Here is a 25,309-nt window from a genome sequence, read left to right on the forward strand (position 1 = left end):
TCATTTAGGTTTTGGCTCCCATAAGGTTGGTCGGTCTCTCTCTTTTCTAAGATTTTACTTATTTATTTGACAGACACAGCTTGAGAGGGAACACAAGCAGGGGAAGTGGGAGAGGGAGAAGCAGGCTTCCTGCTGAGCAGGGAGCCTGATGAGGGGCTCCATCCCAGGACCCTGACCTTCTGCCTAACAACTGAGCTACCCAGGAGCCCCCATAAAGTCTCTCTCACAACTACTCAACACTTCTTTTGTAATGCAAAACCAGGCATAGAAAATATGTAAACAAGGGGGCCTGATTGTGTTCAAATAAAATTATAGACACTGCCATAATTAATATACTTTCACATGATTTTGTATTTTATGAAAATTGTCTTAAACTGAGACATATTACATTATTTTTAAGTGTACAATGTAATGATTTGATATTTGTATATATTTTAAAAGGATCACAAATCTAGTTAACATCTGTAACCCTACAAGTTACAATTGTTTTTCTCCTGATGAGAACTTTAAAGATCTACTCTGATTATATGAGTGTTACAAAATTTTCACCTCATGAAATGTCATTTATATATATTTTTAACCATTAAAAAAAAACAAAAAAAGCAACACACCAGTCCTAGCTCACAGGCCAAATGAAAACAGGTGGTGGGATGTGTTTGGCCTGCGGGACCCCTGCCAAAGAATGATTAAACAAGGTGGATACTATTCCAACACCCCCCCGCCCCCACCCCAGTCCCCGCCCCCGCCGCCAGCCAATCACAAGAAAATGTTCCAAGGACCACCTCGATAAAGTCGTTTTCTCTATTAAAACTCATCTTTTCTCAATCTGAACTTCATTGCTGTCCGACTGAGCGCTGCACCTTGGTGGACACCTGCATTTTGATGAAATTGGATGCATGAGAATGATCCTCGACATCTCCACCAGCCCCTCACTTGTATGGCCCACCAGTCCCTGACATCTCAAGAAATGGGCTTCTAAGCATGTATGTTGCGCTTGGGGACTTCCAAAAAAAAAAAAAAAAAAAAAAAGCAGCGGCAGCAGCATTGGCAGCTAGAGGCACCGCACGCCCTGTACGGGCATCTAACCCTCTCAGCCTTCTCGCAGACTCCTGTGAAGTCGCCCCCCCCCCATCCCGGATTGGGAATGAGGGAAACTGGGGGGAGCCCCAGGTAACGAGCCAATGCCAGGATGTCAGGCACACGCTCTCGCGGCATCTCGCTCGGCGCTGCGTCCGCGGCATCCAGGGACGTATTCCGGGGGCCTCTGCGTGCGGGGCTGCGGGACTGGGAGCCACGACTCTCTTTCCTGCTGGGAGGGAAGCACCCCACAAGTTCCAGTCACTCCTTGCGCTCAAGAGGCTAGTGGGAACCTGGGGCTCTCCCGGAACCTCTTCGCTCGCGGAGGAAAGAGACGGGGGAACGCTAGTCTCGAAGGACCCAGGGTTGCGGGGGGATGTTTCAGCTGAAGGACTGCCTCGTTGCAACAAGAACTTTATGGGTCCCGGAAGTGCTTCCTCCCGGTCCTTTTCCCAGCCTCACGCCTGTGGGCTGCAGTTGGAGCGATGGCGGCGGCAGCCGCTGGGCACGGCACGGGGTCTGGACCTGGGGACTCTCCGGAGGGGCCCGAGGCAGAGGCCCCGGAGCGTCGGCGGAAGGCGCACGGGATGCTGAAGCTTTACTACGGTCTCTCGGAGGGGGAGACGGCGGGGCGCCCCCCAGGGTCGGACCCCCTGGACCCGACGGATCTCAACGGGGCGCACTTCGACCCGGAAGTGTACCTGGACAAGGTGTGTTTTTGTGTGTTGGAGGAACCAAACCCCTGATACATTGCACCCCCAGGTCATGACTTCGACTTTGTTGCGGGGGTGAGGGAAGCAGGGGCTCCTAAAAACAAGACGACCCTCGGGGAGGAAGCGGGGGCAGAGCTGGAGTGTAAGGGGGGCATGGGCAGACTTGCCCTGGCCTAAGGAGGTGTGGAGTGTGAGGTGTCCGAGGCTGGTGTTTTCTGGTAGGCCGGCGGCAGGGGGCGTGGCCCGGGCGCTAATGGGCTCTGGACTGGGCCCTGGCTGGGTCTGAGCATTTCAGAGGCTGACAAACCCCAAACAGGGTCGAATCCAGTAACTCCTGACTGATAGGCCCCATGTCTAGGATTCCTGACAGGGGTCGGATGAGGGTTTTCTTTCACCGAAAACCGACCAGGTAGGGGTTAGCCGAAGGCCATGGGGGTCCCCGGACCTGAGCACTAACAGCCCGATTTCCTCCAGCTGCGTAGAGAGTGCCCCCTGGCCCAGCTGATGGACAGTGAGACAGACATGGTGCGGCAGATCCGGGCTCTGGACAGCGACATGCAGACCCTGGTCTATGAGAACTACAACAAGTTCATCTCCGCCACAGGTGATTCCCGCTGGGACACACAGTCCCGTTGCTTACCTGTTGTCCTGTGTCGGGGAAACCAGCAGGGGATTCAGGGGGAGGAGACCCAGACTCTAGTCTTTCCCTGACATTAATCCCCTCTCACCTCTCAGAGCTTTGGTGGTCGAATGACTAGAGAGGTAATAGCTGCTCTTAGAGGGTTGCTCTAAGGATCAAAGGGGGAAAAACCAAAATGAAATTTTAGGCTGACATGGGTTACCTGAACCACTTGGAGTCCCTGACACTAAGGATGTTTCGGGATGAGTTTGTTTCTCTTACTAGTGGTAGCTTTCTTCTCTTGTCCAGGTCTGTCTTGTGTCTGGGCTTGTCTCTCTTTCTCTCCCTTCCTCTATCCTTTGCCCCCTTTTATTTATTATTTTTAAAAATTTTATTTTTTTGACACACAGAGATCACAAGCAGAGCAGAGAGGCAGGCAGAGAGAGAGAGAGGGAGAAGCAGGCTCCCTGCTGAGCAGAGCCCAATGGGACCCTGAGATCCCAGGACCCTGAGATCATGACCTGAGCTGAAGGCAGAGGCTTAACTCACTGAGCCACCCAGGTGTCCCCTTTTTCCCCTTTTAAATCAAGCAAAGAAACAGAAAACTTAGGACATTAAGGGACACAAAGATCATGAAAAGGTGGTTTTGTTTTGTTTTGTTTTTTCCCCTTCCTGCCCTCTTTATTCTCAGTCTAGGACAGTGCTAGACAATGTTCAGCTATCAGTCACAGTAACTACTCTTCTTATGTTGGTGAAATGCACTACTCAGACTTTCATGATAATTTTGGACCCCTGTGTACTTAGTCCTAGAAGCGGGAAGACAGGGTCTGTCTGTGGTTTCTGAGAATGTTGGGTGAACCTTTGTGAGGTTCATCCTGACATCTCTTACCCTACTACTGTCACAATCCTGGGTGTGGTCATTGTTCTTTTGTCTGGTGTGAAGCAGGTTCAATGAGTAGGCATCCTTTATTTGCTAATAGCATCCACCAAAAAGAATTTCTAGGGGGGCCTGGGCATCTCAGCTGGCTAACAATCCGACTCTTGATTTTGGTTCAGGCTGTGATCTCAGGGTCACAAGATGGAGATTGAGCCTGGTGTTGGGGCTCCAAGCTCAGTGGGTAGTCTGCTTCTCTTTCCCACTCTTCCTCTCCCTCTGACCCTCCCCCACCATGGTCTTTCTAAAATAAATAAATTGTTTTTAAGAAAAGAAATCATCATAATCTCTGAGTTACGAAATTGCCCACCAGAATTTTGCAAGCATTGCATTTTCCCTGTGTTAGAATTTGTATAGTTTTGACATTGAGCTCTTGCTTAATGAGGATGGCTTGTTATTTTATCTTTTTCTAAGAAAGGGAGAAAATTATAAAGTGAGTGTTGGAATCAGGGGTTCTAAATCTATAAATACTTTAAAGTCTTACATCCATTCAAGAAGTATTCATTGAATGCCTCTTTTTTTTCCGTCTCTCTCTTTTTTTTTTTTTTTTTTTTTGCCAAGAGCTGTTCCTCATATTGAGGATATAGTAATGAACCAGCTAGGTCGAGGTCCTCCCTGCAGCCCGTATCCTGGTTGGGGAGACAGTCAATAAATGAATGCACCAAGGCGGTAGTAAGTGCTGGAAGAAGAAAATAGAGTAGAGAGAACAGCTAGAGTAGGTGTAAGACCCGTTGGAGGTTGTGACATTTGAGCAGGGCTTTGAGGATTGCGAACCAGCCCTGGTTGGGGAGGAAGCAGCAGGTGCAGAGGCTCTGAAGAAAGGTCATGTCAGACAAATTCAGAGTATGGCAGGAAGTTAAGGGGGAGCAAGGGAGGAGGAGAGAGGTGGGTGGTAGTAGAGGATTTTGTAGAAGACCAGATTTTGTCGGGACATGAAAGTGTTCATGAGGATCCCGCTCTTTACTTGGAATGAGATGAAATGAGGAGAATGGGGTAACCTAACTTTTATTTCGAAAGGACCCCTCTGTCCACTCTGTGGGGAAGGGACTATAGGGAGGCAAAGGTGGCCGAGCCCCCCATTAGGTGGCTGTTGCAGCAGTTCAGGCGAGATGCTGGTGGCATGGACCAAGATGGCAGCAGGGGGAAGTAGAAGGATCTGAAATTGGTTTTGAATTGCTTACTTGAAGGGTGTGGAGTTCAGAGAAGGCTGGAACTCGAGGTACGGGGGAGTAAGAGGGGCTCTCTGATGGAGAAAGTGTACAGAGAGAAGAGGTCTAAGGACTGAGCCCTGGGGCATCCTGACGTTTGGACGTATTGAAGAGAAGGAGGATCTCACAAAGGAGGCAGCATTTGCAGAGGTTTGAGGACAGTCAGGGCCCTGGGTATCTGAGCAGCCACAGGAGGGAAGCATTCCAAGAAACAGAATTGATCAGCTTGGCTGAAACATCAGCATTTGGAGTGCTGATGGATGGTGCAGAGAGAGGGAAATGGCAGGGGCAGAGTCTTCGGGAAAGGGTGAGGAGATAGAGCAGTGCACGGGCAAGGGGTTGGCCTGCACCAGGGGTCGGGAGCGCCTCTGCTGTAGCAGGGAGGGCTGCGCGTGGGCAGGGCTAGTCAGGCGGGCAGCTGTTGTAGAGCGTAAGTGCATAGTAAGGAGGTTTGCCTTTATCCGTACTAAGCACTAAGCTAAGCAAGGAGTTCAGACACGAGAGTGATAGGGAAGATTTCTGTTCTGAAAAGATGCCTCCAGCTGCTCTGGGAGGAGTGGGTTGGAGAGGTGGCTGGAGGGAGGCCTTTTTGCTTGTCCAAGCTAGAGATCTGGGGAGCTTACATCAGGTTGGTAGCGGTGGAGATGGACGGTAATGGACAAACCGAGAAATAGTTGCGGCAATATTGATGGGCCATGGTGTTGAGGATCTTTGGGCATAAAGAATGACCCCGAGGTTTCAGCTTGATGGTCGGATGGTGGGTGTGGTGCTCAAGAAACTGCGAGAAAATCAGGTTGGGAAGAGGGTCATGATGAGCTAGAGTTTTGGTTTAGTTTGGTTTGATTATTACCCCTAAAGGGGAGCCAGGCGTGAAATGAACGTTGGAGATCCTATGGGGTGAAGCATAATCACAGCATCTGCTGTCAGAAGAAACCTTTTTTTTTTTTTTTTTTTAAGATTTTTATTTATTTATTTGACAGAGGGAGAGAGAGAGAGATCACAAGTAGGCAGAGAGGCAGGCAGAGAGAGAGGGGGAAGCAGGTTCCCTGCTGAGCAGAGAGCCCGATGTGGGGTTCAATCCCAGGACCCTGGGATCATGACCTGAGCCGAAGGCAGAGGCTTAACCCATTGAGCCACCCAGGCGCCCATGTCAGAAGGAATCTTGGTGGATCTAGTCTACCCCGTCTTTTCTTTCCTTGGAGTACTGCTAAGGAGTGGCCTTCTGACTAAGGGGAGTCTTTATTGAGGGGTGGGTTCTCATAACGCTGAGGCTAAGGGAAGTAGGTTTCGAGGTGTTGGGAGCGATACAGAAGGAGCTGACAAGAAGGCAGACGGGTATGTCGGCCCGGAGCTCAGGGGAGGGATTTGGGCTGGCAGTTGATAAGCCTGTGAGTCCAGTGGGAAGAGGAGGAGATTTTTTTTTTTTTTTTTTAAAGATTTTATTTATTTATTTGACAGAGAGAGATTACAAGTAGCCAGAGAGGCAGGCAGAGAGAGAGAGAGGAGGAAGCAGGCTCCCTGCAGAGCAGAGAGCCCGATGCGGGACTCGATCCCAGGACCCTGAGATCATGACCTGAGCCGAAGGCAGCGGCTTAACCCACTGAGCCACCCAGGCGCCCAAGAGGAGGAGATTTTCAAGGGAAAGTGTGGGTGGGATTGCTGGAGGACTGGATAGAGCCTGAGAAGAGCAGAGAGCCCAGGACAGAGCTTTGAGGAATGCCTGTTTGATGGCCCTGGAGAGGAGGCCAAGCCGACAGTGGAGACAGAAGTGGTCGTAGAGGGAAGGTGGTATCTGCATGAAGCTATATCCCTTTGATCGACTCATTCTTTTGTTCACTTACTTGCTAAATATTTGATCGCTTGTGTGCCAGGCACTGTTCTAGGCACAGGGATGTAGCTGCAAACAAGACAGTTTCTCAGCCATCACAGAGGATACGTTCTAGAGAAAGAGACAATGATAAATAGAGATCCTCTCGCTCAGCAAGAGCTCTGGAAATGAAATAGGGTAATGGGGGGGTTCGGGAGTGGTTTAGAAAGGGGGGCAGAGAAGGGGTTTTGTGAGGAGGTGATGATGAAGGTGAATGATGCAGAGCTGACTGGGGGAGGGTCTGGAGGCGGAGCTGCTCAGGCTGAGAAAAGAAGCCGTGCAAAGGTCCTGGGAATGCTCTGACCAGAACAAGAGCCACCGGAGGGGGAGCAGGACCGATCGCACAGGATATACGTGAGGGCTGGCAAGCTTTTTCTGAGTAAAGTACACGTTTTAGGCTTTGTGGGCCCTCTGGTTTCTGTACTTGTTTCTGCTGTCCTAGCCTGAGAGCCGCTGTGGGCTGTAGGTGGGGAAATGGACACGGCTGGATTCGGGAGAAGCACATTTAACATGAACAGCTGTGACATCCAAGATGACATCAGCAAAAATAGTGGAGCAAGCGCATTGGGAAATCTCTCTTCCATAAAAGCAACTAAAAAACCTGGCCCAAATGCTCAGAATCAACTTTTTTCCGGAACTCTAGAAATTAATCAAAGGTTTGCAATTAATCTGAGGAGCCTATATTTAAGAAAAACAGCTAGATCTTAGTAAAAGTGGTGAATTTGGTGGGGTTTTTTTTTTCCCCCTTGAAGATTTACTTATTTGAGAGAGAGAGAGAGAGAGAGAGAGCATGAGGAGGAAGGGGAGAGGGAGAGAGAGAATCTTAGCTTGGGACTGAGCCCAACTTGGGACTTGATCTCTGAATGTTGAGATCGTGACCTGAGCTGAAACCAAGAGTCCGACACGTAACCAACTGAGCCATCCAGGTGTCCCTTCTGTGGTGGTTTAACTTACCCTCACAATTTCCTCGGTAGTAACCTCGGAAGACAGCGCATTACTTCTCGTGTGGAAGGACCAGAACAGGGTTGGAGCTCTTTCAAAGCCTCATGCTGGAGGAATTGTCTGTGTAAGCTGTCTGGTGGTTCCCTGAAAGATTCCACGCCACAGATTTCTCTTTATTTGACCTGACCTTGAAGTTAACCCAGTACTAAAAACCTCTCATGGGGGAAGGGGGAGGCAGGGTTTGTCAAAAACAATTCTGGGCAGTTTTTGTGTCTCCTTGAAGTGAAGTGATGGATAACACTGGCGGCAAACAATAGACAGACTCAAAAGCTAAGAAGGAAAAGCCGAGAATGAGACATCCATATTGAAAGCTGAAGGCCCCGTACATCAGGTGGTACACTTGCTTTTAAGAAAGACCTCGGGATGCGCTTAGTTCTCTCCTCTGGCTCACCTTCGGGCTCTGCCCAAGCAGTAAGTGAGGGCTAAGGCAGAGTTGTAAACTGCCTGGTTGAGTGTCTAAGGTATGCCCAACACACACACACACACGCAGCCCCTCGGCAAAAACTAAAGAGATTTATTCGTTCCAGGTATTTAAAGAAATCCCTGTCTAATAACTAGCCGACCACTAAGCTGACCAAGTACGGATTTCAGTGGCTGTACACAACAAAGGACACAGACCGCGCAGAATTGGTTCAGAGACTAGTAGAGGTTTAGTAACTCAGAAAAATAACAAACGGTAGCATTAAACAGCAACAACAACATGCCCTGGGCGGGAGAGAGAAGCTGATTTCTAGATTGACCATGTTATATTGTTCAAATGTCTGTTGTTTGACAAAACTTTTTGAGACTGGCAAATGAAGGAATACACAGGAAGGAAAAAAAAATCATTAAAAACTGTCTCTTGAGAAGCCCAGGCATTGAATTTACTACAGAAAGATTGAAATCTGCTATTTTAAACAATATTTATGTGTAGAGAGTGTGCACATGTGAAGGGAGGAGCGGAGGAAGAGGGAGACCGAGACTGTCAAGCTCTCTCTGCAGCCCGGCGTGGAGCCAGATGCAGGGCTTGATCCCGTGACCCCAAGACCATGACCTGAGCTGAAATCAAGCCCGCTGAACGGGCTGAGCCACCTACTTGCCCCGGGGTAATGGAGGTCTTTTGTAACTGAGCCCTGAACCCGTAAGATCTGACACTAACTCCACGTAAATAGTGTCACAATTAAGTTAAATCGTAGGACACCCAGTTGGTGTTGCAGAATTGCTTGATGGTCTGCTGTCAGATGTGAAGTCGTGTTGGGGTATGGCGAGTGGAGGGGACCCACAGGAGTGTCTTTCCTCTGTACAAACACTAACAAAAGCACAAGTAACAAAGGAAAGAAATTGGCAAATTGGACTTCATCAGAATTAAAGTTTTGTGGGCGTGCCTGGGTGGCTCAGTCCGTTGAGCATCTGCCTCTTGGTTTTGTCTCCGGTCATGATCTCATGGTCATGAGATTGAGTCCCATGTCAGGCTCCATGCTTAGTGTGAAGTCTGCTTGAGATTCTTTCTCTCCCTCTGCCCCTCCCCCTGCTTGGACACACTCTCAAAAACAATAAATAAAATCTTCAAAAAAAGAAAAAAGAATTATGTTTTAAAGGTCACTTTTTTTTTTTTTTAAGATTTTTTAACTTATTTGACAGAGGGAAAGCGATCACAAGTAGGCAGAGAGGCGGGTGGGCGGGGGGGTGGGGAAGCAGGCTCCCTGCTGAGCAGAAAGCCCGATGTGGGGCTCCATCCCAGGACCCTGGGATCATGACCTGAGCTGAAGTCAGAGGCTTTAACCTACTGAGCCACCTAGGTGCCCCCCCTAAAGGTCACTATTGAGAAAGTAAAGGACAGTCACAGAATGGGAGAAGGTATTTGTAAGTCATGCATCTAATAAGGGTCTCATATCCAGAATATATAAAGAACTTGGACAACTTAGCACTAAAAAGACAAATAGCCCTATATACAAATGGAGGAAGGAGTTGAAGCGATGTTTCTCCAAAGAACATACACAAATGACCAAAGAGCTCGCATCATTTGTTATTGGGAAAATGCAAATCAGAACCAGAGTGAGGGGCGCCTGGGTGGCATAGTCGACTGAATGTCTGCCTTCGGCTCAGGTCATGAGCCCAGGGTCCTGGGCTCGAGTCCTTCATTGGGCTCCTCACTCAGTGGGAAGCCTGCTTCTCTCTCTGACAAATAAATAACATCTGTTTTTTTTTTTTTTTAAGATTTTTATTTATTTGACAGATCACAAGTAGGCAGAGAGAGAGAGGGGAAGCAGGCTCCCCGCTGAGCAGAGAGCCCGACACGGGACTCGGTCCCAGGACCCCAAGATCATGACCTGAGCCAAAGGCAGAGGGTTAACCCACTGAGCCACCCAGTTGCCCCAAATAAAATCTTAAAAAAACAAAAACAGTGAGATACCACTGCACACCACTGGGATTTCCAGAAAATGGAGTATGACAGATGTTGGTGAAGATGTGGAGGATTTGGAACTCTCATATTACTGGCAGGAAGACAGAATGGTGCACCTGGAAATACTTTGGCTGTTCCTCGAAGAGCTAAGCACAGAGTTGGCATACACCCCAGAAATTCCGCTCGTGGGAACATGCTGAAGAGAACTGAAAACACGTTCACGCAAAAGCACGTACGTGAATGTGCTCCTAGCAGCATTATTCATAGTAGCCCAAAGGAGCAATCCAGAAGGCCGCCAGTTGGTGGATGGGGAGGCAGATGTGGATCCACACAATAGAACATGCCTCGGCCGTAATAAACCACGACATACAAATTCACGCTGTAATGTAGAGAACCTTGCAAATGTGCCAAATGAAAGAAGCCAGGTGCAAAAAGCCACATTTTGTATAATTCCATTTGTGTTAAATGTACAGAACAGGCAAATGCATAGAAATAGAAAACAGATGAGTGGTTAGCAGGGTCTGAGGCAAGGAGAAATAGGGAGTGACTGCCAAGGGTTATAGGGCTTCTCTTTGGGGTGACGAATGTTCTGGAACTAGATCGTATATCAGTTATACGATTTTTTTCTTTTTTTTGCAAGTTTTAGCTTAGTCTTTTTTTTTAAATTTGTATTCAGTTAATTACCATAGAATGTATTGTTTGTTTTGGGGTATAGGTCTGTGCTTCGTTGGTCTTCCATAAGACCTAGTGCTTATTACAACAGTTATACAATCTTGTTACTATACTAAAAATATTAAAACGCACTGAATTTTTTAAAAAAGATTTTATTAGAGAGAGAGAGAGAAAGCATGTGAGTGGGAGTAGAGGGGCAGAGGGAGAAGGAGCCTGACATGGGGCTCGATCCCAGGACCCTGGGATCATGACCTGAGCGGAAGGCAGATGCTCAACTGACTGAGCCACCCAGGGTGCCCCCCAAACCACTGAATTTTATGGTATTCCGATCATATCCCAGTTAAAAACCAAAATGCTAAACAGGGATCAAGTCAGGTTTGTCCTCCAGGCTGCACTTTGCCAGCCTCTGGCCTCAACATTTAGATTTTGTAATAATTGCATTTATCTGTTTCAAAACTGAAAAGGTCTCAAAGGTTGTACCGTGAAAAGCCTCTTCCCATTCCTTTCCCCAGGCGGTGACAAAGCAACCTTTAATAGTAAACGTTATTGAAGACGTGCAGACATACAGAAAAGTGCACAGGTCACAGGAGGACAGCTGCGGGAGTTTCCTGAATGGAACCCATCCGCAGTCAGCACCCAGGCTGGCAGGGCCCCCTGCAGCCTCCTACCAGTCACCACCCACTCCTCTCCCAAGCTAGGATCTGCGTGTCCAAACATTTGCCCTGGTGCAAGCTGCTTTTCTTAACAGGCTGCAAATAGTTCAAGGATGTGCAGTGTAGTCTTTATTACTCAGTGGTGTGGGTTTTCCTGGTGTTTTTTCACATGGTAACAACTTCTGTTTCCATTTCAATGGCTCCATGCCTGTGCATTCAGCAACAGTGACACCAGCAGTAGGTTTTCTTTTACTCTTTCAGTGACAACTTAGTGTTTGGGTTCTTTTTTTTTCCCCTTTGGAAGTCAGACTCAAGGACCCAAATACCTACTCCAAAAAGGAATCTGCTCTTTTGATGGTTTCATTTGACAAACCTGGAAGGAGGTTATGTCAACACGTTACACTGTTTATAAGCAAAACAGAATTTGGGGGAGGATGAAATGCCTCTTGGGCTTCCAGGCTTCTCCATGACCATTAGCCCATGATCTTCTGGTGCCTCAGCTTCCCTCTTTTGCCTTTGCTCTCCTTTTATTCATTTTTTTTTTTTTAAAGATTATTTATTTATTTATTTGACAGAGAGAGAGAGGAGGAAGCAGGCTCCCTGCTGAACAGAGAGCCCAATGCGGGGCTTGATCCCAGGACCCTGAGATCAGACCTGAGCCGAAGGCAGAGGCTTAACCCACTGAGCCACCCAGGCGCCCCCTTTTCTTCAGTTTTTAACTACGCAGCACTGTGTGTGCTGTGTTCTTTAATTCACTGTCTGTGACTTGGCAATGCAATCATTCTTTTCTAACAAAATACAAACACCTCCACAGTGGGGCCCCAACGAGTAGTATAGTCATTTCATTTATGTGAGTTTACTTTTTAGCAACTTTCCTCTCGAGAGAATCATCTCTAAGAATAAGGATGAGTGGGTCTTGTGCCATAGACCGCGTTGCTAACATGAACAGCTCGTTTTGCTGATTCATGGCTTCCTTGTGTAAAGTTTTAGAACCTCTCAGTTGCTCCATAGATTTTCGCTCTGTGGGTTCATTCTTATCTTCTCTGGTTTTTTTCCTGCAACTTCTGTGTCTGTTCCCTTTGATTTCCCTAGTCATTGTCATTGATGTTTCTTTCCTTACCTTGCTTCTCTTGCTGTCTCCCCAAGTTGGTTTGCTGCCCCAGGCCTGCTCAGAGAATATTCCCATGGTCCAGGAGCCACACACAAACCAGGTATGGGTGGGAAGACTCACAGATGACTGCAGGTAGATGTTGCCGGGCTCCTTTCCATAAACATTCATCAGTTTGCATGACCACCGGCAGCTAAGATTCGTAAATACCGTGGTCGATACCCTGGTCGTTTTTCATCTTTGACAATCCCATAGGTGAAAAGTGAACATCTCTGTAGTTGCCATTTTTCAGTGAGGGAGGTAGAACATCTTTTGCCTATTTAAGAACTGTTGGATATCCTTGTCTCTGAACTGCCTGTTCATGTCTTTTTCCCATTTTTCTATAGGGCTGTTCTTTTTCATATTGATTTAGAAGAATTCTTTATATACTAAGGAAAAATAGCCCTCTATGAAATGACCTGCAGCTCTTCTTAAATTTTATTTATTATTTTTAAAAAGATTTTATTTATTTGACAGCGAGAGATCATGAGAGAGAGCGCGCGGATCATAACCTGGGCTGAAGGTAGGCACTCACTGACTGAACTACCCAAGTGCCCCTTTTTTAAAAATTTCATCTTTGGGGGACCTGGGTGGCTCAGTCATTAAGGATCTGCTTTTGGCTCAGGTCATGATCCTAGAGTCCGGGGATAGAGCCCCACATCTGGCTCCCTGCTCGGCAGGGAGTCTGCTTCTCCCTCTCCCTGTCTCTCAAATAAAGAGATAAAATCTTTTTTAAAAAGTTCGTCTTGATTTAGCTCATGGTGGTTTTTGCAGATCAAACAGTTTTATTAATCTGCTCCTTGATGACTTCTGAGTTTGAAGTGTTGTAGAGTGACCTTTCCATCCCTAATATTATTTAAAATTCTCCCTGATTTTCTTCACATACTTTTGTGATTACATTTTAAAATCACACTTAAACTTGGATCCATCTGGTCTGTGTGTGATTGTGCGTGTGTCAGGTGTGAGGTCTGAATCCAGCTATACTTTTGTTTCAAATGGCTCTCCATTTGTCCCAACACTATTTGTAGAATAATTCATCTTTTGCCCACTGATTTGGAATGGTACCCTTATCCCAGTAATACATTTATTTTTTTAGGGATTTTTATTTTTTTTTAAGGTTTATTTATTTATTAGAGAGAGCAGAGGATGTGAGAGAGAATAGGATTGGGGAGAGGGGCAGAGGGAGAAGCAGACTCCCCGCTGAGCAGGGAGCCTGATGCGGGGCCTTGATCTCAGGACCCTGGGACCATGACCTGAGCAGAAGGCAGACGCTTAACCGACTGAGCCACCCAGGCATCCCCATATGGATGGATGTTCTTGTCCACAAGGAGGTGACAGTGATCAGCAACGTAGAGGTGTGGCACCGAGGACAACAGGGATGGCAGCAAGAGGGGTGTAGTTTGATGGCATGGTCTAACCAGAAGCTGGGGTCTTAAAGGGAGGAAGAGTAGAAACTATCTAGACGTGTCAAGGGGCCAGGCTCTGAGGCACTGGGTATGAAAAGAACTATCTCCTTAGGCAGGTTTCCCTTAAGACAAAAGGGAAAGGACCCTTCAGAGAGGGTTGGCTATGTTCCAGAAGGTGAAGTGAAAGGGCTTGGGCGTTCTGGGAAGGACATGAAGGTGTCTCCTCCGTGCCAGGCAGTGGGTTGGACACAGAGGATGCCCCTCAGCAGGAGCAGACAGGTTCCTGCCACGTGCTCTGTGCTCTCCTTTGGCATCTTGAGTGCAGGGACTGTGGGTCCATAAGCCTCTCCCCACTGCACCAGGGCACACCAGGCGTGCTCCCTTCCATTTACTGTGACCAAGCACCATGGCAGACCCTTTTGCACTGAATCATCAATGTGGCCCTTGAGCTGGCTCAGGAGCATCTGGGAAAGAGGCACGCGCGCACACAGGTGCATGAGTGTGTGTTTGGGGGGAGCATTTGGACCCTGCCTCAAGCTGAGCGCTGCCCCTGTGCCAAGTATCCCCCTTGCCCTCTCCCGCTCCCTTGCCCGCCCAGACACCATCCGGAAGATGAAGAACGACTTCCGGAAGATGGAGGACGAGATGGACCGGCTGGCCACCAACATGGCGGTGATCACGGACTTCAGCGCGCGCATCAGCGCCACCCTGCAGGACCGCCACGAGCGCATCACCAAGCTAGCAGGTGGGCTGGGCCCTGGAGCCGGAGCGGGAGCCGGAGCGGGCCGCCCGGAGCCCTGGGGCTCACACCACCTGTCCCCGTCCCCCAGGCGTCCACGCGCTGCTGCGGAAGCTGCAGTTCCTCTTCGAGCTGCCCTCGCGCCTCACCAAGTGCGTGGAGCTGGGCGCCTACGGACAGGCGGTGCGCTACCAGGGCCGCGCGCGGGCCGTGCTGCAGCAGTACCAGCACCTGCCCTCGTTCCGCGCCATCCAGGACGACTGCCAGGTCATCACGGCTCGTCTGGCTCAGCAGCTGCGGCAGCGCTTCAGGTGTGGCCCCCGGGGCGCTGACCCACCCCGCCGGGCGTCTACCCCACCCCACCCCGACCTGTGTCAGCCTGTCCTTCACCGCCACCTCGCACCTCGCAGGGAGGGCGGCTCGGGCGCCCCGGAGCAGGCAGAGTGCGTGGAGCTGCTGCTGGCCCTGGGCGAGCCGGCGGAGGAGCTGTGTGACGAGTTCCTGGCGCATGCCCGCGGGCGGCTGGAGGCCGAGCTGCAGAGCCTGGAGGCAGAGCTGGGGCCCTCCCCTCCCGCTCCCGACGTCTTAGAGTTCACCGATCTCGGAGGAAGTGGCTTCGTGGGTGGCCTCTGCCAGGTGGCCTCGGCCTACCAGGAGCTGTTTGCGGCCCAGGGCCCGGCGGGTGCCGAGAAGCTGGCGGCCTTTGCCCGGGAGCTGGGTGGCCGCTACTTCGCGCTGGTGGAGCGGCGGCTGGCACAGGAGCAGGGCAGCGGCGACAACTCGCTGCTGGTGCGGGCGCTGGATCGCTTCCATCGGCGCCTGCGCGCCCCTGGGGCCTTGCTGGCCGCTGCAGGGCTGGCGGAGGCCGCCACGGAGATCGTGGAGCGGGTGGCCAGGGAGCGCCTAGGCCACCACCTGCAGGGCCTGCGCGCCGCCTTCCTGGGTTGCCTGACCGACGTGCGGCAGGCTTTGGCTGCACCTCGCCTGGCTGGAAAGGAAGGCCCCGGCCTGGCCGAGTTGCTGGCCAACGTGGCCAGCTCCATCCTGAGCCACATCAAGGCCTCCCTGGCAGCTGTGCACCTCTTCACGGCCAAGGAGGTGTCTTTCTCCAATAAGCCCTACTTCCGGGTATGGCCTGCCTTTGGGCATATCCCCCCCACCCCCATTCTGGGCATTCTTTTATTCATCCTAGAGTTTGGCAGTTTGTAGGGCACCAGTCCTTGCCCAGGAGCTCTGTATGTGGTTTCAGACAGTCGGGAGGAAGACTGGCACAGCCTGGAGGGGAGGGGAAGGCTGGAGGGCATCTGCAAGCAGGGTCCCCCACCCTGGCTTTGTCCCTTTGCAGCCCCCCCAACCCCCACCAAGCAGGGGAGCTGCTCTTGGGTCCTGGAATGCAGGAGGAAGCTGTCCCTTGGAGAGGGGCTAGGGCATTTAGAGTCCCAGACGAGGGTCGCTAGCAACCCCTGCCTGGGAGAGGGAACCTGCTATGTATCCGGGGCCCTCCTTCTCACAGGGCGAGTTCTGCAGCCAGGGTGTTCGCGAGGGCCTCATCGTGGGCTTCATCCGCTCCATGTGCCAGACAGCGCAGAGCTTCTGTGACAGCCCCGGGGAGAAGGGGGGTGCCACACCGCCAGCTCTGCTCCTGCTGCTCTCCCGCCTCTGCCTGGACTATGAGACAGCCACCATCTCCTACATCCTCACCCTCACTGATGAACAGTTTCTTGTGCAGGTGACCACTAGCTCGCAGCAGGGTCAGGGATGGTGGTCCCCCACGGACAGGGCTGTCGTGGTCAGACTCAGGCCGGCTGCCTAGGCCCTGCCCCGGCCCAGCCTGTGCCCTGCTCCTGCCTGGCAGGGGCCCCTGAGCTGCCCCCAGCACTCACTGTCTCTCTGTCCTCTGCGCCCCGGCTCAGGACCAGTCTCCGGTGACGCCCGTGAGCACGCTGTGTGCGGAGGCAAGAGAGACAGCACGGAGGCTACTGACCCACTATGTGAAGGTGCAGGGCCTGGTCATCTCGCAGATGCTGCGCAAGAGTGTGGAGACCCGGGACTGGCTCAGCACCTTGGAGCCCCGGAACGTGCGTGCTGTCATGAAGCGGGTGGTGGAGGACACCACGGCGATTGATGTGCAGGTGCTGCCCCCAGGCTGGCCGGGCGCTCCTGATGCAGGCTGTGGGTGTGGGGGTAGCAGCCCTCAGAAGATCAAGACATCAGTGCCTGCGTCTATGGCCTTGTTCCTCCTCAGCCCTGGCTCGGGGTGTCTTTGCCCCCGTTTCATCCAGGGGATCAGGGCGGGCAGGGCTAGCACGGAAGATGGGGCCTCAGTACCAAGTCTTATGTCCCACCTTTGCCCCACTCCCCTGGTTCTCTAAACAATGACCAGGTACCAACTAGATACCAGGTCCCCGCTACCCTGTGATTCATTTAGGGTGTCCTGGAGGCTCCCTTTGCTCTGGCCTCCTTGCAATGCCTCCTTTCACCACCAGGTGGGGCTTCTGTATGAAGAGGGTGTCCGCAAGGCCCAGAGCAGCGACTCCAGCAAAAGAACCTTCTCTGTGTACAGCAGCTCTCGGCAGCAGGGCCGCTATGCACCTAGCTACACGCCCAGGTCTGGCTGGCCAGGGTAACCGCAGGGGGAGTGGACAGAGGAGGATGGGGGTGCAGGGTGGGCTCTGATTGCTTGTCTTCCCCACCATCCAGCGCCCCAATGGACACTAATCTCTTGAGCAACATCCAGAAGCTGTTTTCTGAGCGTATTGACGTGTTCAGCCCTGTGGAGTTCAACAAGGTCTGAGTCCCTTGGGGCCCTTGGGAAGGTTAGCTGAAGCAGTCCCATACTGAGTCAGGGAACCTCGGACTCTGTCCCTACCCAGGCTCCATCTCTGGGCTGTTTCTAGGAGTGAACGGTCATTCAGAGCCCCCCTGTCACCATATCCCTTGGCCCTCTGCCCTGACGTTGGTATGCTCCCAGCCTGGGTCTGGATGTGCATTAGAATGCTTCTTTGACTCTTGTCCTTATCGTTAAAGTAGTCCAGGTCCTCCCCAGGAATTCCCTGTCCACACCTTCACCTCTGCCCCTAACCAGCCCACATTCTGGCACCTGGTGTTCTTTTGTCTCTAACTCAGCAAGCCTCTCGGCTCCCCATGTTAGTGCTGACCCCCACCTCTGCTTCTTATCGTTGGGCCATCCCTGTCTGTTCTCCAGAAGATGGTGCCAACATTTTATCTGTCCCTCCCTCTTAGAGGGTCCTGGGACTTTCACACCCTGGCCTCTTGCGGTCTCTCTGGCCCCTGCCCAGAACGTGGGTGCCCTCAGGGACCTAGTGGCCCTTCCCAACGCGGGCTGTCCCAGGGCTGCATTCCTGTATCCTTGCCCGCAGGTATCCGTGCTAACCGGCATCATCAAGATCAGCCTGAAGACGCTGCTCGAATGCGTGCGGCTGCGCACCTTTGGGCGCTTCGGCCTGCAGCAGGTGCAGGTGGACTGTCACTTCCTGCAGCTCTACCTGTGGCGTTTCGTGGCCGATGAGGAGCTTGTGCACCTGCTGCTGGATGAAGTGGTGGCCTCGGCCGCCCTGCGCTGCCCGGACCCAGTGCCCATGGAACCCAGTGTCGTCGAGGTCATCTGCGAGCGGGGCTAGGCGGGGCCGCTGCCATGTGCGGGCTTGCGCTGTCACCCCAACCTCCCCATCCCCCGGTCTCCAGTGCGTCCACGGCCCCCTCCCCTCCTGGCCTCCAGACCCCGCAATAAAGACGTGTTGTCTCCTCCTCCCTCTGGCTTGCGGGGGCGGGGCCGGCTGGGGGTGGAGTTGTGAGGTGCCTCGGGAGGCGCCCGCGGCCGACCCGCCCTCCGAGCCGATTGGCTGGATTGATGGGCCCTGGATGGGCCGGGGGTGGGGCCATTTAAAGATCTCGGGCCGCCGGTGGTGGTAGTCCGAGCGCGGGGACCAAGTAGGTTCCTGTGTAGCGGTCTGATAACCCCGCGTCACCAGGCTTGTGTCCTCGGGATGAGGTGGACTGTGTTTCTCTGACGGACTCTTGTGTATCCCCTCCCCCACTTCGGTGGAGCGGAGACCATGGCCTCTCCTCAGGGCTCCCGGCCTCCGCTGGAATTCGGGGGACCCCTGGGTAATGGGGCAAGGGTGGAATCTGGGGTCAGGCTCAGCGAAGTGGGGTGAACTGCAAACGGCTGCGGGAGGGGGCAGAGGAGGAGGATCTGAGAATGGAAAGCTTTGAAGGGTGTCCAGAGGCAGAGGGATCTGGGGGTTGCGGGCAGCTGGGGGGGGCTGCAGAGCACCGGATCAGTGGGGGATTGCACTGAGAGCGGAAGGATCTTCGGGCGAGCAAGGGGGCCGGGCTCAAGATGGAAGGGAAAGGGCTGAGGGCTGAGAACGGGGTATGGAAGAGGGCAGTGGGAATGTAGGTGGGGAGCCCTGAGGGGTCCTGGGCAGGGAATGCGGAGGGGGCCGTGGTGGACAGCTGCGGAGCGGACGCCCGACGCGATCGCCCCCGTGTCTCCAGGCGCCGCGGCGCTGATGCTGCTGCTTCCTGCCACCATGTTCCACCTGCTCCTGGTGGCCCGCTCGGGCCCGGCGCGCCTCCTGGGCCCACCCCCCTACCTTCCGGGGCCCGAAGTGCTGTGGAGCCCGCAGATGCTGCTGCTGTGGCTCACTTGGCTCGTCCTTCAGGCGGCTCTCTACCTATTGCCGGCGCGCAAGGTGTGGACTGGGCGGGGGATGGCGGGGGAGGGGGGCGGAGGGAGGGGGTTCACTCTCACCCCTTACCAGAGCTTCTTTGTGCTCACAGGTGGCGGAGGGACAGGAACTGAAGGACAAGAGTCGCCTGCGCTACCCCATTAACGGTGCATGGTCGCGGGGGTGGGGGATGGATCCCCGCGCTGGAGTTGTGCCTGTGGGGGTGGAGCTCTAGACCCAGTGGAGAGTAGCCCCCAACCCCAAGCTCCGTTAGATGCCTGTGTTACGCTCTGTGCCCGGGGTAGCCTTGGGGGATTCAGTGTCCCTCTCCACGCCCCTTGTTCTTCCACACCTACCCGCAGCATTTGCTCTTACTCTGCACCAGAGCAGTGGTTGGGGTGACCCCCTGAAAGCCAAGGGCAAGGTCATTGAACTCCTTGGGCTTTGGACCGTGTCTGTGTGTTGCCGGTGTGTGTGTGCGTGTGCGTGTGCGTGTGCGTGTGCGTGTGCGTGTTTGTGTGTGAGGGAGGGAGGGGAGGGGAGGGGAGGGGAAGGGCACAGGTGTAGAGGCGCAGCCCCCAGGACTCATTGTGTACTGGTTTCAGGCTTCCAGGCCCTGGTGCTGACAGCCCTGTTGGTGGGCTTGGCTGTGTGTGCCGGGCTGCCTCTGGGGGCGCTCCCAGAAATGCTCCTGCCCTTGGCCTTTGCAGCCACCCTCACAGCTTTCATCTTCAGCCTCCTTCTCTATCTGAAGGCTCTGGTGGCCCCTGCCTCAGCCCTGGCACCTGGGGGGAACTCAGGTGAGAGGGGTCCCAGTAGGGTGCAGATAGAGGCAGATGGGGGTGCTCGCTTGCGACTTCAGGCTCCATTGTTCTCCAGGCAATCCCATCTACGATTTCTTCCTGGGACGGGAGCTCAACCCGCGCATCTGGTCCTTCGACTTCAAATATTTCTGTGAACTGCGGCCTGGCCTCATCGGCTGGGTATGCTGGGCATGGCTATGTGGGCCAGGAGGAGGGGTGGGGTGGGGAAAGCAGTGCTTGGGCAGGGCAGGGCTGGGCCACTATTGCACAGATGAAAACCATTAATCATTCATCCCACAAATACTGGTTGAGGGCCCTGGACACTATTCCAGGTACAAGGAGACAAAAGAGAAAGAAAGTTATAGGAAAGCAAAAAAGACAAAACCCAAAAAACAAGACTGTCCTCATGGAGCCTACACTCTAGGAAAAACAGACGAAACATAAGTGAAATCTGTACAGCACGGCAGGGGTGCTATGTGCTAGGGAGAAAAAGCATGGAGGGAGTTAGGTGAGCAGGTGCGACTCTAAATAAATCAAGCTCAAACTCTATTTTGAGGACAGGAGAGGCTGATGCTATGCCACCTGCTGGTCCTAGCGGTGTAGAACTTGACACTGATCCTTGAGACTGATGGATAGCAAGCTGTCCATCACTAGTGGCCTTGAGGACATGCCAGCTGTGGTTATGGGTTATAATCACCCATGCTGGACTGTGGTCACAGCTTCCCCAAGGGTCTCTTGGGCAACGTCCCTCATGTCACCCTGGAGACTAGAGGTGAGATGAGGCCAAGGGTCCACCGTGGATCTGCACCCTGGCCTCCAAGGCCATTTCCCCACGTGTAAGATGGGATAAAGTGAGAACTTCCTGCGAAGGTTCTGGTGAGGGTTAGAAGTGGTAACGTTAGTGACAGCGCCAACCCAGCGCTACCAGATGGGTTTACTCATGTGTATTTACTGTGAGCCAGGAACATGCCTCGTGTCAGCAAGTCCAACAGCAACGTGAGGCAGGTCCACGATTAACTCCATTTACCACATGGTGTTGGGGGGAAGGAGCCTTTGGAGAGGGAAAGCAACTTGCCCAAGTGGGAAAGCGGAGATTTAAAACCAAGCCTGACGTGTCCAGTGGCTTTCTATGTTGCTCTCCCCAAAGGAACATTACAGGTCAAGGCGAGAGCCCACAGGCAAGGAGCCCCTATGGAAGCATCCGTAAGTCTTTGCCCCTGGTAGAGGGGCTCGATCCATTCAGCAAAGGGCCAAGGACTTAGTGGCCGAGAGCCGAGAGAGAGATAAGGGGAAAGGCTGGCCACTACGCCCCTAGGTGCTGCCACCTCCATGGGGGCGGGCTGGAGACAGACTGCCCTGTCCTCCCTCTCCCACGTCCCCAGGTCCTCATCAACCTGGCCCTGCTGATGCAGGAAGCGGAGCTTCGGGGGACTCCCTCACTGGCCATGTGGCTGGTCAACGGCTTCCAGCTACTCTATGTGGCTGATGCTCTCTGGCACGAGGTGAGGCGGGACCGGGCGAAGAGGCAGGGAGGGCATTTGAGGACCTCATGGGGACTAAGCGGGTGTGTTTGGGTCCCATCCCTGCAGGAGGCCGTCCTCACCACCATGGACATCACACACGATGGGTTTGGCTTCATGCTGGCCTTTGGGGACCTGGCATGGGTCCCCTTCACTTACAGCCTGCAGGCCCAGTTCCTGCTCCACCACCCGCAGGCCCTGGGGCTGCCCATGGCCTCCCTCATCTGCCTCATGAATGGTCAGTCAGGACGGGACTCCTCCCCCTTTCATTCATTCCTGCCTTTTCTTCAGCACCCTGTAGATAACTAAGCCTCAGGTGCTCCTCTAACACAGGGGTGGGGATGGGGGGGGCGGTGTGGGGGAAGGGCTGGGTCCTAGATCTCCAGGCGAACGGAGTCTGGGCTGCAGGTGAATGGTCAGGGTCACCTAGAAGGCTCTAAGCCTCGACCCTGACCAGTTGCCCATGCCTTCCCCTAGCTGTTGGTTACTACATCTTCCGGGGAGCCAATTCCCAGAAGAACACCTTCCGGAAGAATCCTTCTGACCCCAGAGTGGCTGGTGAGCTGGGCTGCCAGGAAGCCATGAGCGAAGCAGTGCAGCTGGGCTCCTGCCCGTTCCCCCATCCCACTCCCTGTCTTCCCCCAGGCCTTGAGACCATCCCCACAGCCACGGGGCGACAGCTGCTGGTGTCTGGGTGGTGGGGTATGGTCCGCCATCCCAACTACCTTGGAGACCTCATCATGGCTCTGGCCTGGTCCTTGCCCTGTGGTGAGTGGCTTGGGGGGGCACGGGATGGGGACCACACATGAGGGGGACAGAGGCAGTGACCAGAGGATGTCCCATCTGGGTGTGGAGGTGAGAACGGGGATGTCCCATCCCCTAGCAGAGGGAGGGGTCAGGGAGCTGGGAACGGACTCAGTGAGTGGCAGGGGCGGGCCTCCATGCCAGGCTTGAGAGCCAGCACCGCGCTGCAGACCTTCCAAAGGAGCCCGTGTCCCTGTGAGCCATTTGATGGGAAAACCTTTGTGAACCGGGGGGCTGCTGGGCGGTCACAGCCTCCACTTCCCCACAGGAGTGTCCCACCTGCTGCCCTACTTCTACGTCCTCTACTTCACGGCACTGCTGGTGCACCGCGAGGCCCGGGACGAGCAGCAGTGCCTGCGGAAGTACGGCCTGGCCTGGCGTGAGTACTGCCGGCGCGTGCCTTACCGAATCCTGCCCTACGTCTACTGAAGCGGCTCTGCTCACCCGGGCAGGGCAGGTGCCCACCCGTCTGTCAGTGCAGCCAGCACCGGGAGCCTGGGCCCTGCGCCGCTCTGAGCTCCAGCAAGCAGGGACAAACAGTCTCGGACAAGGGCTCTGGAGCAAGAAGAAATGCAGCCAGTACCCAACAATGGGAATGGAGGGGCTGCTCTTCCTCCTGGATAAACATCTGGAAGCCATGGTACCACTTCCCTCCCTTTCTGGGACCAGGGTGTTTAAAAATTCGCTGGGTCAGCTCGGATCCAGGACAAGCTGAGAGGTGGCTTTGGGCTGGAGAGTCTGGGGATGCCAGGCGTGGGGGGTGGGGTGGACAGCAGCTGTGGGTCTGGGGATGCCAGGGGTGGGGGGTGGGGTGGACAGCAGCTGTGGGTCTGGGGATGCCAGGGGTGGGGGGTGGGGTGGACAGCAGCTGTGGGTCAAAAGCAGGCGCTGCTCACAGGGCAGACCAGTCACAGCTTTATTAAGGACGGGGAGATCCCAGATCAGCCCGGGAGCTCCTCGATCAGAATTCTTGGAGCAGGTGGCAGGGGGCCTCCCCAAAGCCGCTCCAACTCCCCAGTGAGGGCTGCCACCTCCTCGGCCGCCACAGCATGGGCTCGATGGGCCCTGGCACAGTCCAGAGCCAGCGGCGTGAGGGCCGTCTCATTTTCATTGGTCCAAGCCAATAGGAACTGGCACTTCTTCCGCGCCCGGTAGAGGCGATCTCGCTCCTCCGTGGCCACGGCTTGCTTCCGGGCCCGGCCTAGGGTCTGTGCCAGGTGCCCCAGTGCTGCCAGGGTGTAGCCCTTCTGGTCTGCTGGGCCTTCGCCCATCAGGATGCGGGCAGCTTCGCGCATGGCGCCCCGTGTGCCCAGGGGCCCGGGAGGATGCTCGCCTGCTTCGAGCACCTGGGCTGCGGCCTGCAGGGCTTCCTCGGCAGAGGCAAAGACCTGCTGCGCACCCAGTGCTCCCGACACGCCGAGCAGCGTGGCACAGAAGTCGGAGACCAGTGCATCGTCGCCGCCGTGATACAAGGCAAGAGTGTGCGCGTAGGCAAACAGCACGTTGGGCAGCTGGAAGCGCACGAGCGGCGAGGGCGGGCTGCGGCTCAGGCTGGCCAGCGTGGGGATCCGGGAGGGCACAGTGGGCGAGCGGGCCTCGGGAGCGTCTTCGGGAAACGGCTCGGCGGCGGCCTCCTTTGCGGGTTCCGGTGGGGTCCTCGCGGGCGTGGGCTCCAGCTCTGCAGGGTCACGGCCCGCGGCATCATCCACCTCTTCCAGAAGCCGCGGCCCGGCCCCGCGGCCCCACCACCACGGCCGCCACGGGGGCAGCAGCCGCCCGGCCTCGCCACGGCTCAGCAGCCGCTCGAAGGCCGCCTTCTCGGCCGGCGCCAGCAGCTCCCAGAGCCTGGTGAGGCCACCCGGCGCCGGGCCAGGCTTGAGGCCTGCATCCTCGGGGTCATCCTCGGTCTCGCGTTGCTGCCGCAGCCGTCGTAGGGCGCCGGCCAGGCGGCTGGGTGAGGCGCTGCGGCCGCGGAGCTCTCCCAGCACCTGGTCCCGGTAGAAGTCTTCGGCGCAGGTGCCGTGCGCCCGGTAGCAGCGCAGCGAGCAGTAGGGCACGTTACAGCGAGGGCAGGTGTAGCGCGCGGGCTGGGCCTCCCCGGCCGGGCAGAAACCGCAAGGCCCGGCCGGCTCCATGGCAACTGGCGCCCCGCGTACTAGCGAACGAGCGCAAGCGGCTCCGGACAACTTCCGGTGCTAATCGGTTACTTCCGCCTCCTTGCGAGGCCGACGGAGCGTAAAGCCCCCGAAGCCTTTCGGCAACTTCCGCCCTCCCTCGGAAGCCAAGCCCCGCCCCCACAGTCAAATAGCTCTTGAGCAGGCGCAGGAGTGGGTCGGGACGCACGGGTCCCGCCCTGCGCGGTGAGGGAGCGAGGGCCGGTGCCCGAGTCCCGTGTTCCGCTGGTACCAGCTCGCCCCCTAGTGGTTCCTTGAAGCACGGTAAAGCGACCTGGCGTTAAAGGATCTTCTCGAAGCACCTCCTCAAAGGCCCCTAAATGCCCCAGGCCTATGGGGGATGTGATGCCTCCCTCCACTGGAAGGGCAGCTATTCTACTAGAGGACACAGACACATAAAGGGGAGTGCAGAAAAAGGGTGAAGATGGACTCCTTGGTCTAGACTCTGTATGTGTGTGTTGGAGGCATTTCCCCTCTTAAGAAAGAAACTTTTAACAGGTATCTGAACTCCTGTTTGATTTCCCTCCAAATCTATGGTTCGTCCAACTTTAAAGTGCAGAATCCATACTGGGTGCCAGAAACACACTGAGCAGCAAAGAGATGGGGTCTCTGTCCTAATGAAGCTTAGTTTGTAGAGTGGGGGGCGATAACCCACACAAACCATGCTAGGGCTCCCAGGACTTGGTCCATCACACCCATGAAAAGAGAGCTGTTTCTTTAGTCCCACCCCCAGTAAGTTCTGCCTTCACAATCCCTTGTATTTATCTCCTTATGGATCATCTATTTCCCGTCAAGATCTGGATGGATTTGAAGACCTTCAAGTCTGCTTGTTTTCCACATCCCATTACTACTGGTGGTTTCAGTTACTAGTCCCTTATCTGGTTCCCTTTCTTG

The 25,309-nt window shown here is 54.3% G+C and overlaps 3 protein-coding genes across 3 annotated transcripts; 2 read left to right on the top strand and 1 right to left on the bottom strand.

Annotated features, from left to right (window-relative positions):
- The first annotated feature begins 1,540 nt into the window (after positions 1 to 1,540).
- Positions 1,541 to 18,188, top strand: VPS51 (VPS51 subunit of GARP complex). Its single transcript, XM_044259634.1, has 10 exons — positions 1,541 to 1,787; positions 2,265 to 2,394; positions 14,280 to 14,426; positions 14,512 to 14,731; positions 14,831 to 15,548; positions 15,934 to 16,149; positions 16,334 to 16,552; positions 16,907 to 17,028; positions 17,121 to 17,208; positions 17,801 to 18,188. The coding sequence occupies exons 1-10, from the start codon at positions 1,563 to 1,565 to the stop codon at positions 18,059 to 18,061; spliced, it is 2,346 nt and encodes a 781-aa protein (XP_044115569.1). The 5' UTR covers positions 1,541 to 1,562; the 3' UTR covers positions 18,062 to 18,188.
- A 153-nt stretch (positions 18,189 to 18,341) lies between these two features.
- TM7SF2 (transmembrane 7 superfamily member 2) lies at positions 18,342 to 22,752 on the top strand. The gene is made up of 10 exons (XM_044259635.1): positions 18,342 to 18,548; positions 18,942 to 19,138; positions 19,227 to 19,281; positions 19,720 to 19,914; positions 19,994 to 20,097; positions 21,300 to 21,419; positions 21,507 to 21,675; positions 21,915 to 21,995; positions 22,083 to 22,205; positions 22,510 to 22,752. The coding sequence occupies exons 1-10, from the start codon at positions 18,497 to 18,499 to the stop codon at positions 22,668 to 22,670; spliced, it is 1,257 nt and encodes a 418-aa protein (XP_044115570.1). The 5' UTR covers positions 18,342 to 18,496; the 3' UTR covers positions 22,671 to 22,752.
- A 391-nt stretch (positions 22,753 to 23,143) lies between these two features.
- ZNHIT2 (zinc finger HIT-type containing 2) lies at positions 23,144 to 24,381 on the bottom strand. Its single transcript, XM_044259636.1, has one exon. It carries the CDS (start codon positions 24,374 to 24,376, stop codon positions 23,183 to 23,185), a length of 1,194 nt encoding a protein of 397 aa, XP_044115571.1. The 5' UTR covers positions 24,377 to 24,381; the 3' UTR covers positions 23,144 to 23,182.
- Positions 24,382 to 25,309: the final 928 nt, after the last annotated feature.

This window comes from Neovison vison, chromosome 7, assembly GCF_020171115.1.
Source record: "Neovison vison isolate M4711 chromosome 7, ASM_NN_V1, whole genome shotgun sequence".
Classification (NCBI taxonomy): domain Eukaryota; kingdom Metazoa; phylum Chordata; class Mammalia; order Carnivora; family Mustelidae; genus Neogale; species Neogale vison.

Coding starts and splice junctions, on each gene's coding strand:
- VPS51 (XM_044259634.1), top strand. CDS start 1,563: ATGGCGGCGGCAGCCGCTGGGCACGGCACGGGGTCTGGACCTGGGGAC. Junction 2,395..14,279: donor CAAGTTCATCTCCGCCACAG/GTGATTCCCGCT, acceptor TTGCCCGCCCAG/ACACCATCCGGAAGATGAAG. Junction 16,553..16,906: donor CCACGGCGATTGATGTGCAG/GTGCTGCCCCCA, acceptor TTTCACCACCAG/GTGGGGCTTCTGTATGAAGA.
- TM7SF2 (XM_044259635.1), top strand. CDS start 18,497: ATGGCCTCTCCTCAGGGCTCCCGGCCTCCGCTGGAATTCGGGGGACCC. Junction 18,549..18,941: donor GGAATTCGGGGGACCCCTGG/GTAATGGGGCAA, acceptor CCGTGTCTCCAG/GCGCCGCGGCGCTGATGCTG. Junction 22,206..22,509: donor GGCCTGGTCCTTGCCCTGTG/GTGAGTGGCTTG, acceptor ACTTCCCCACAG/GAGTGTCCCACCTGCTGCCC.
- ZNHIT2 (XM_044259636.1), bottom strand. CDS start 24,376: ATGGAGCCGGCCGGGCCTTGCGGTTTCTGCCCGGCCGGGGAGGCCCAG.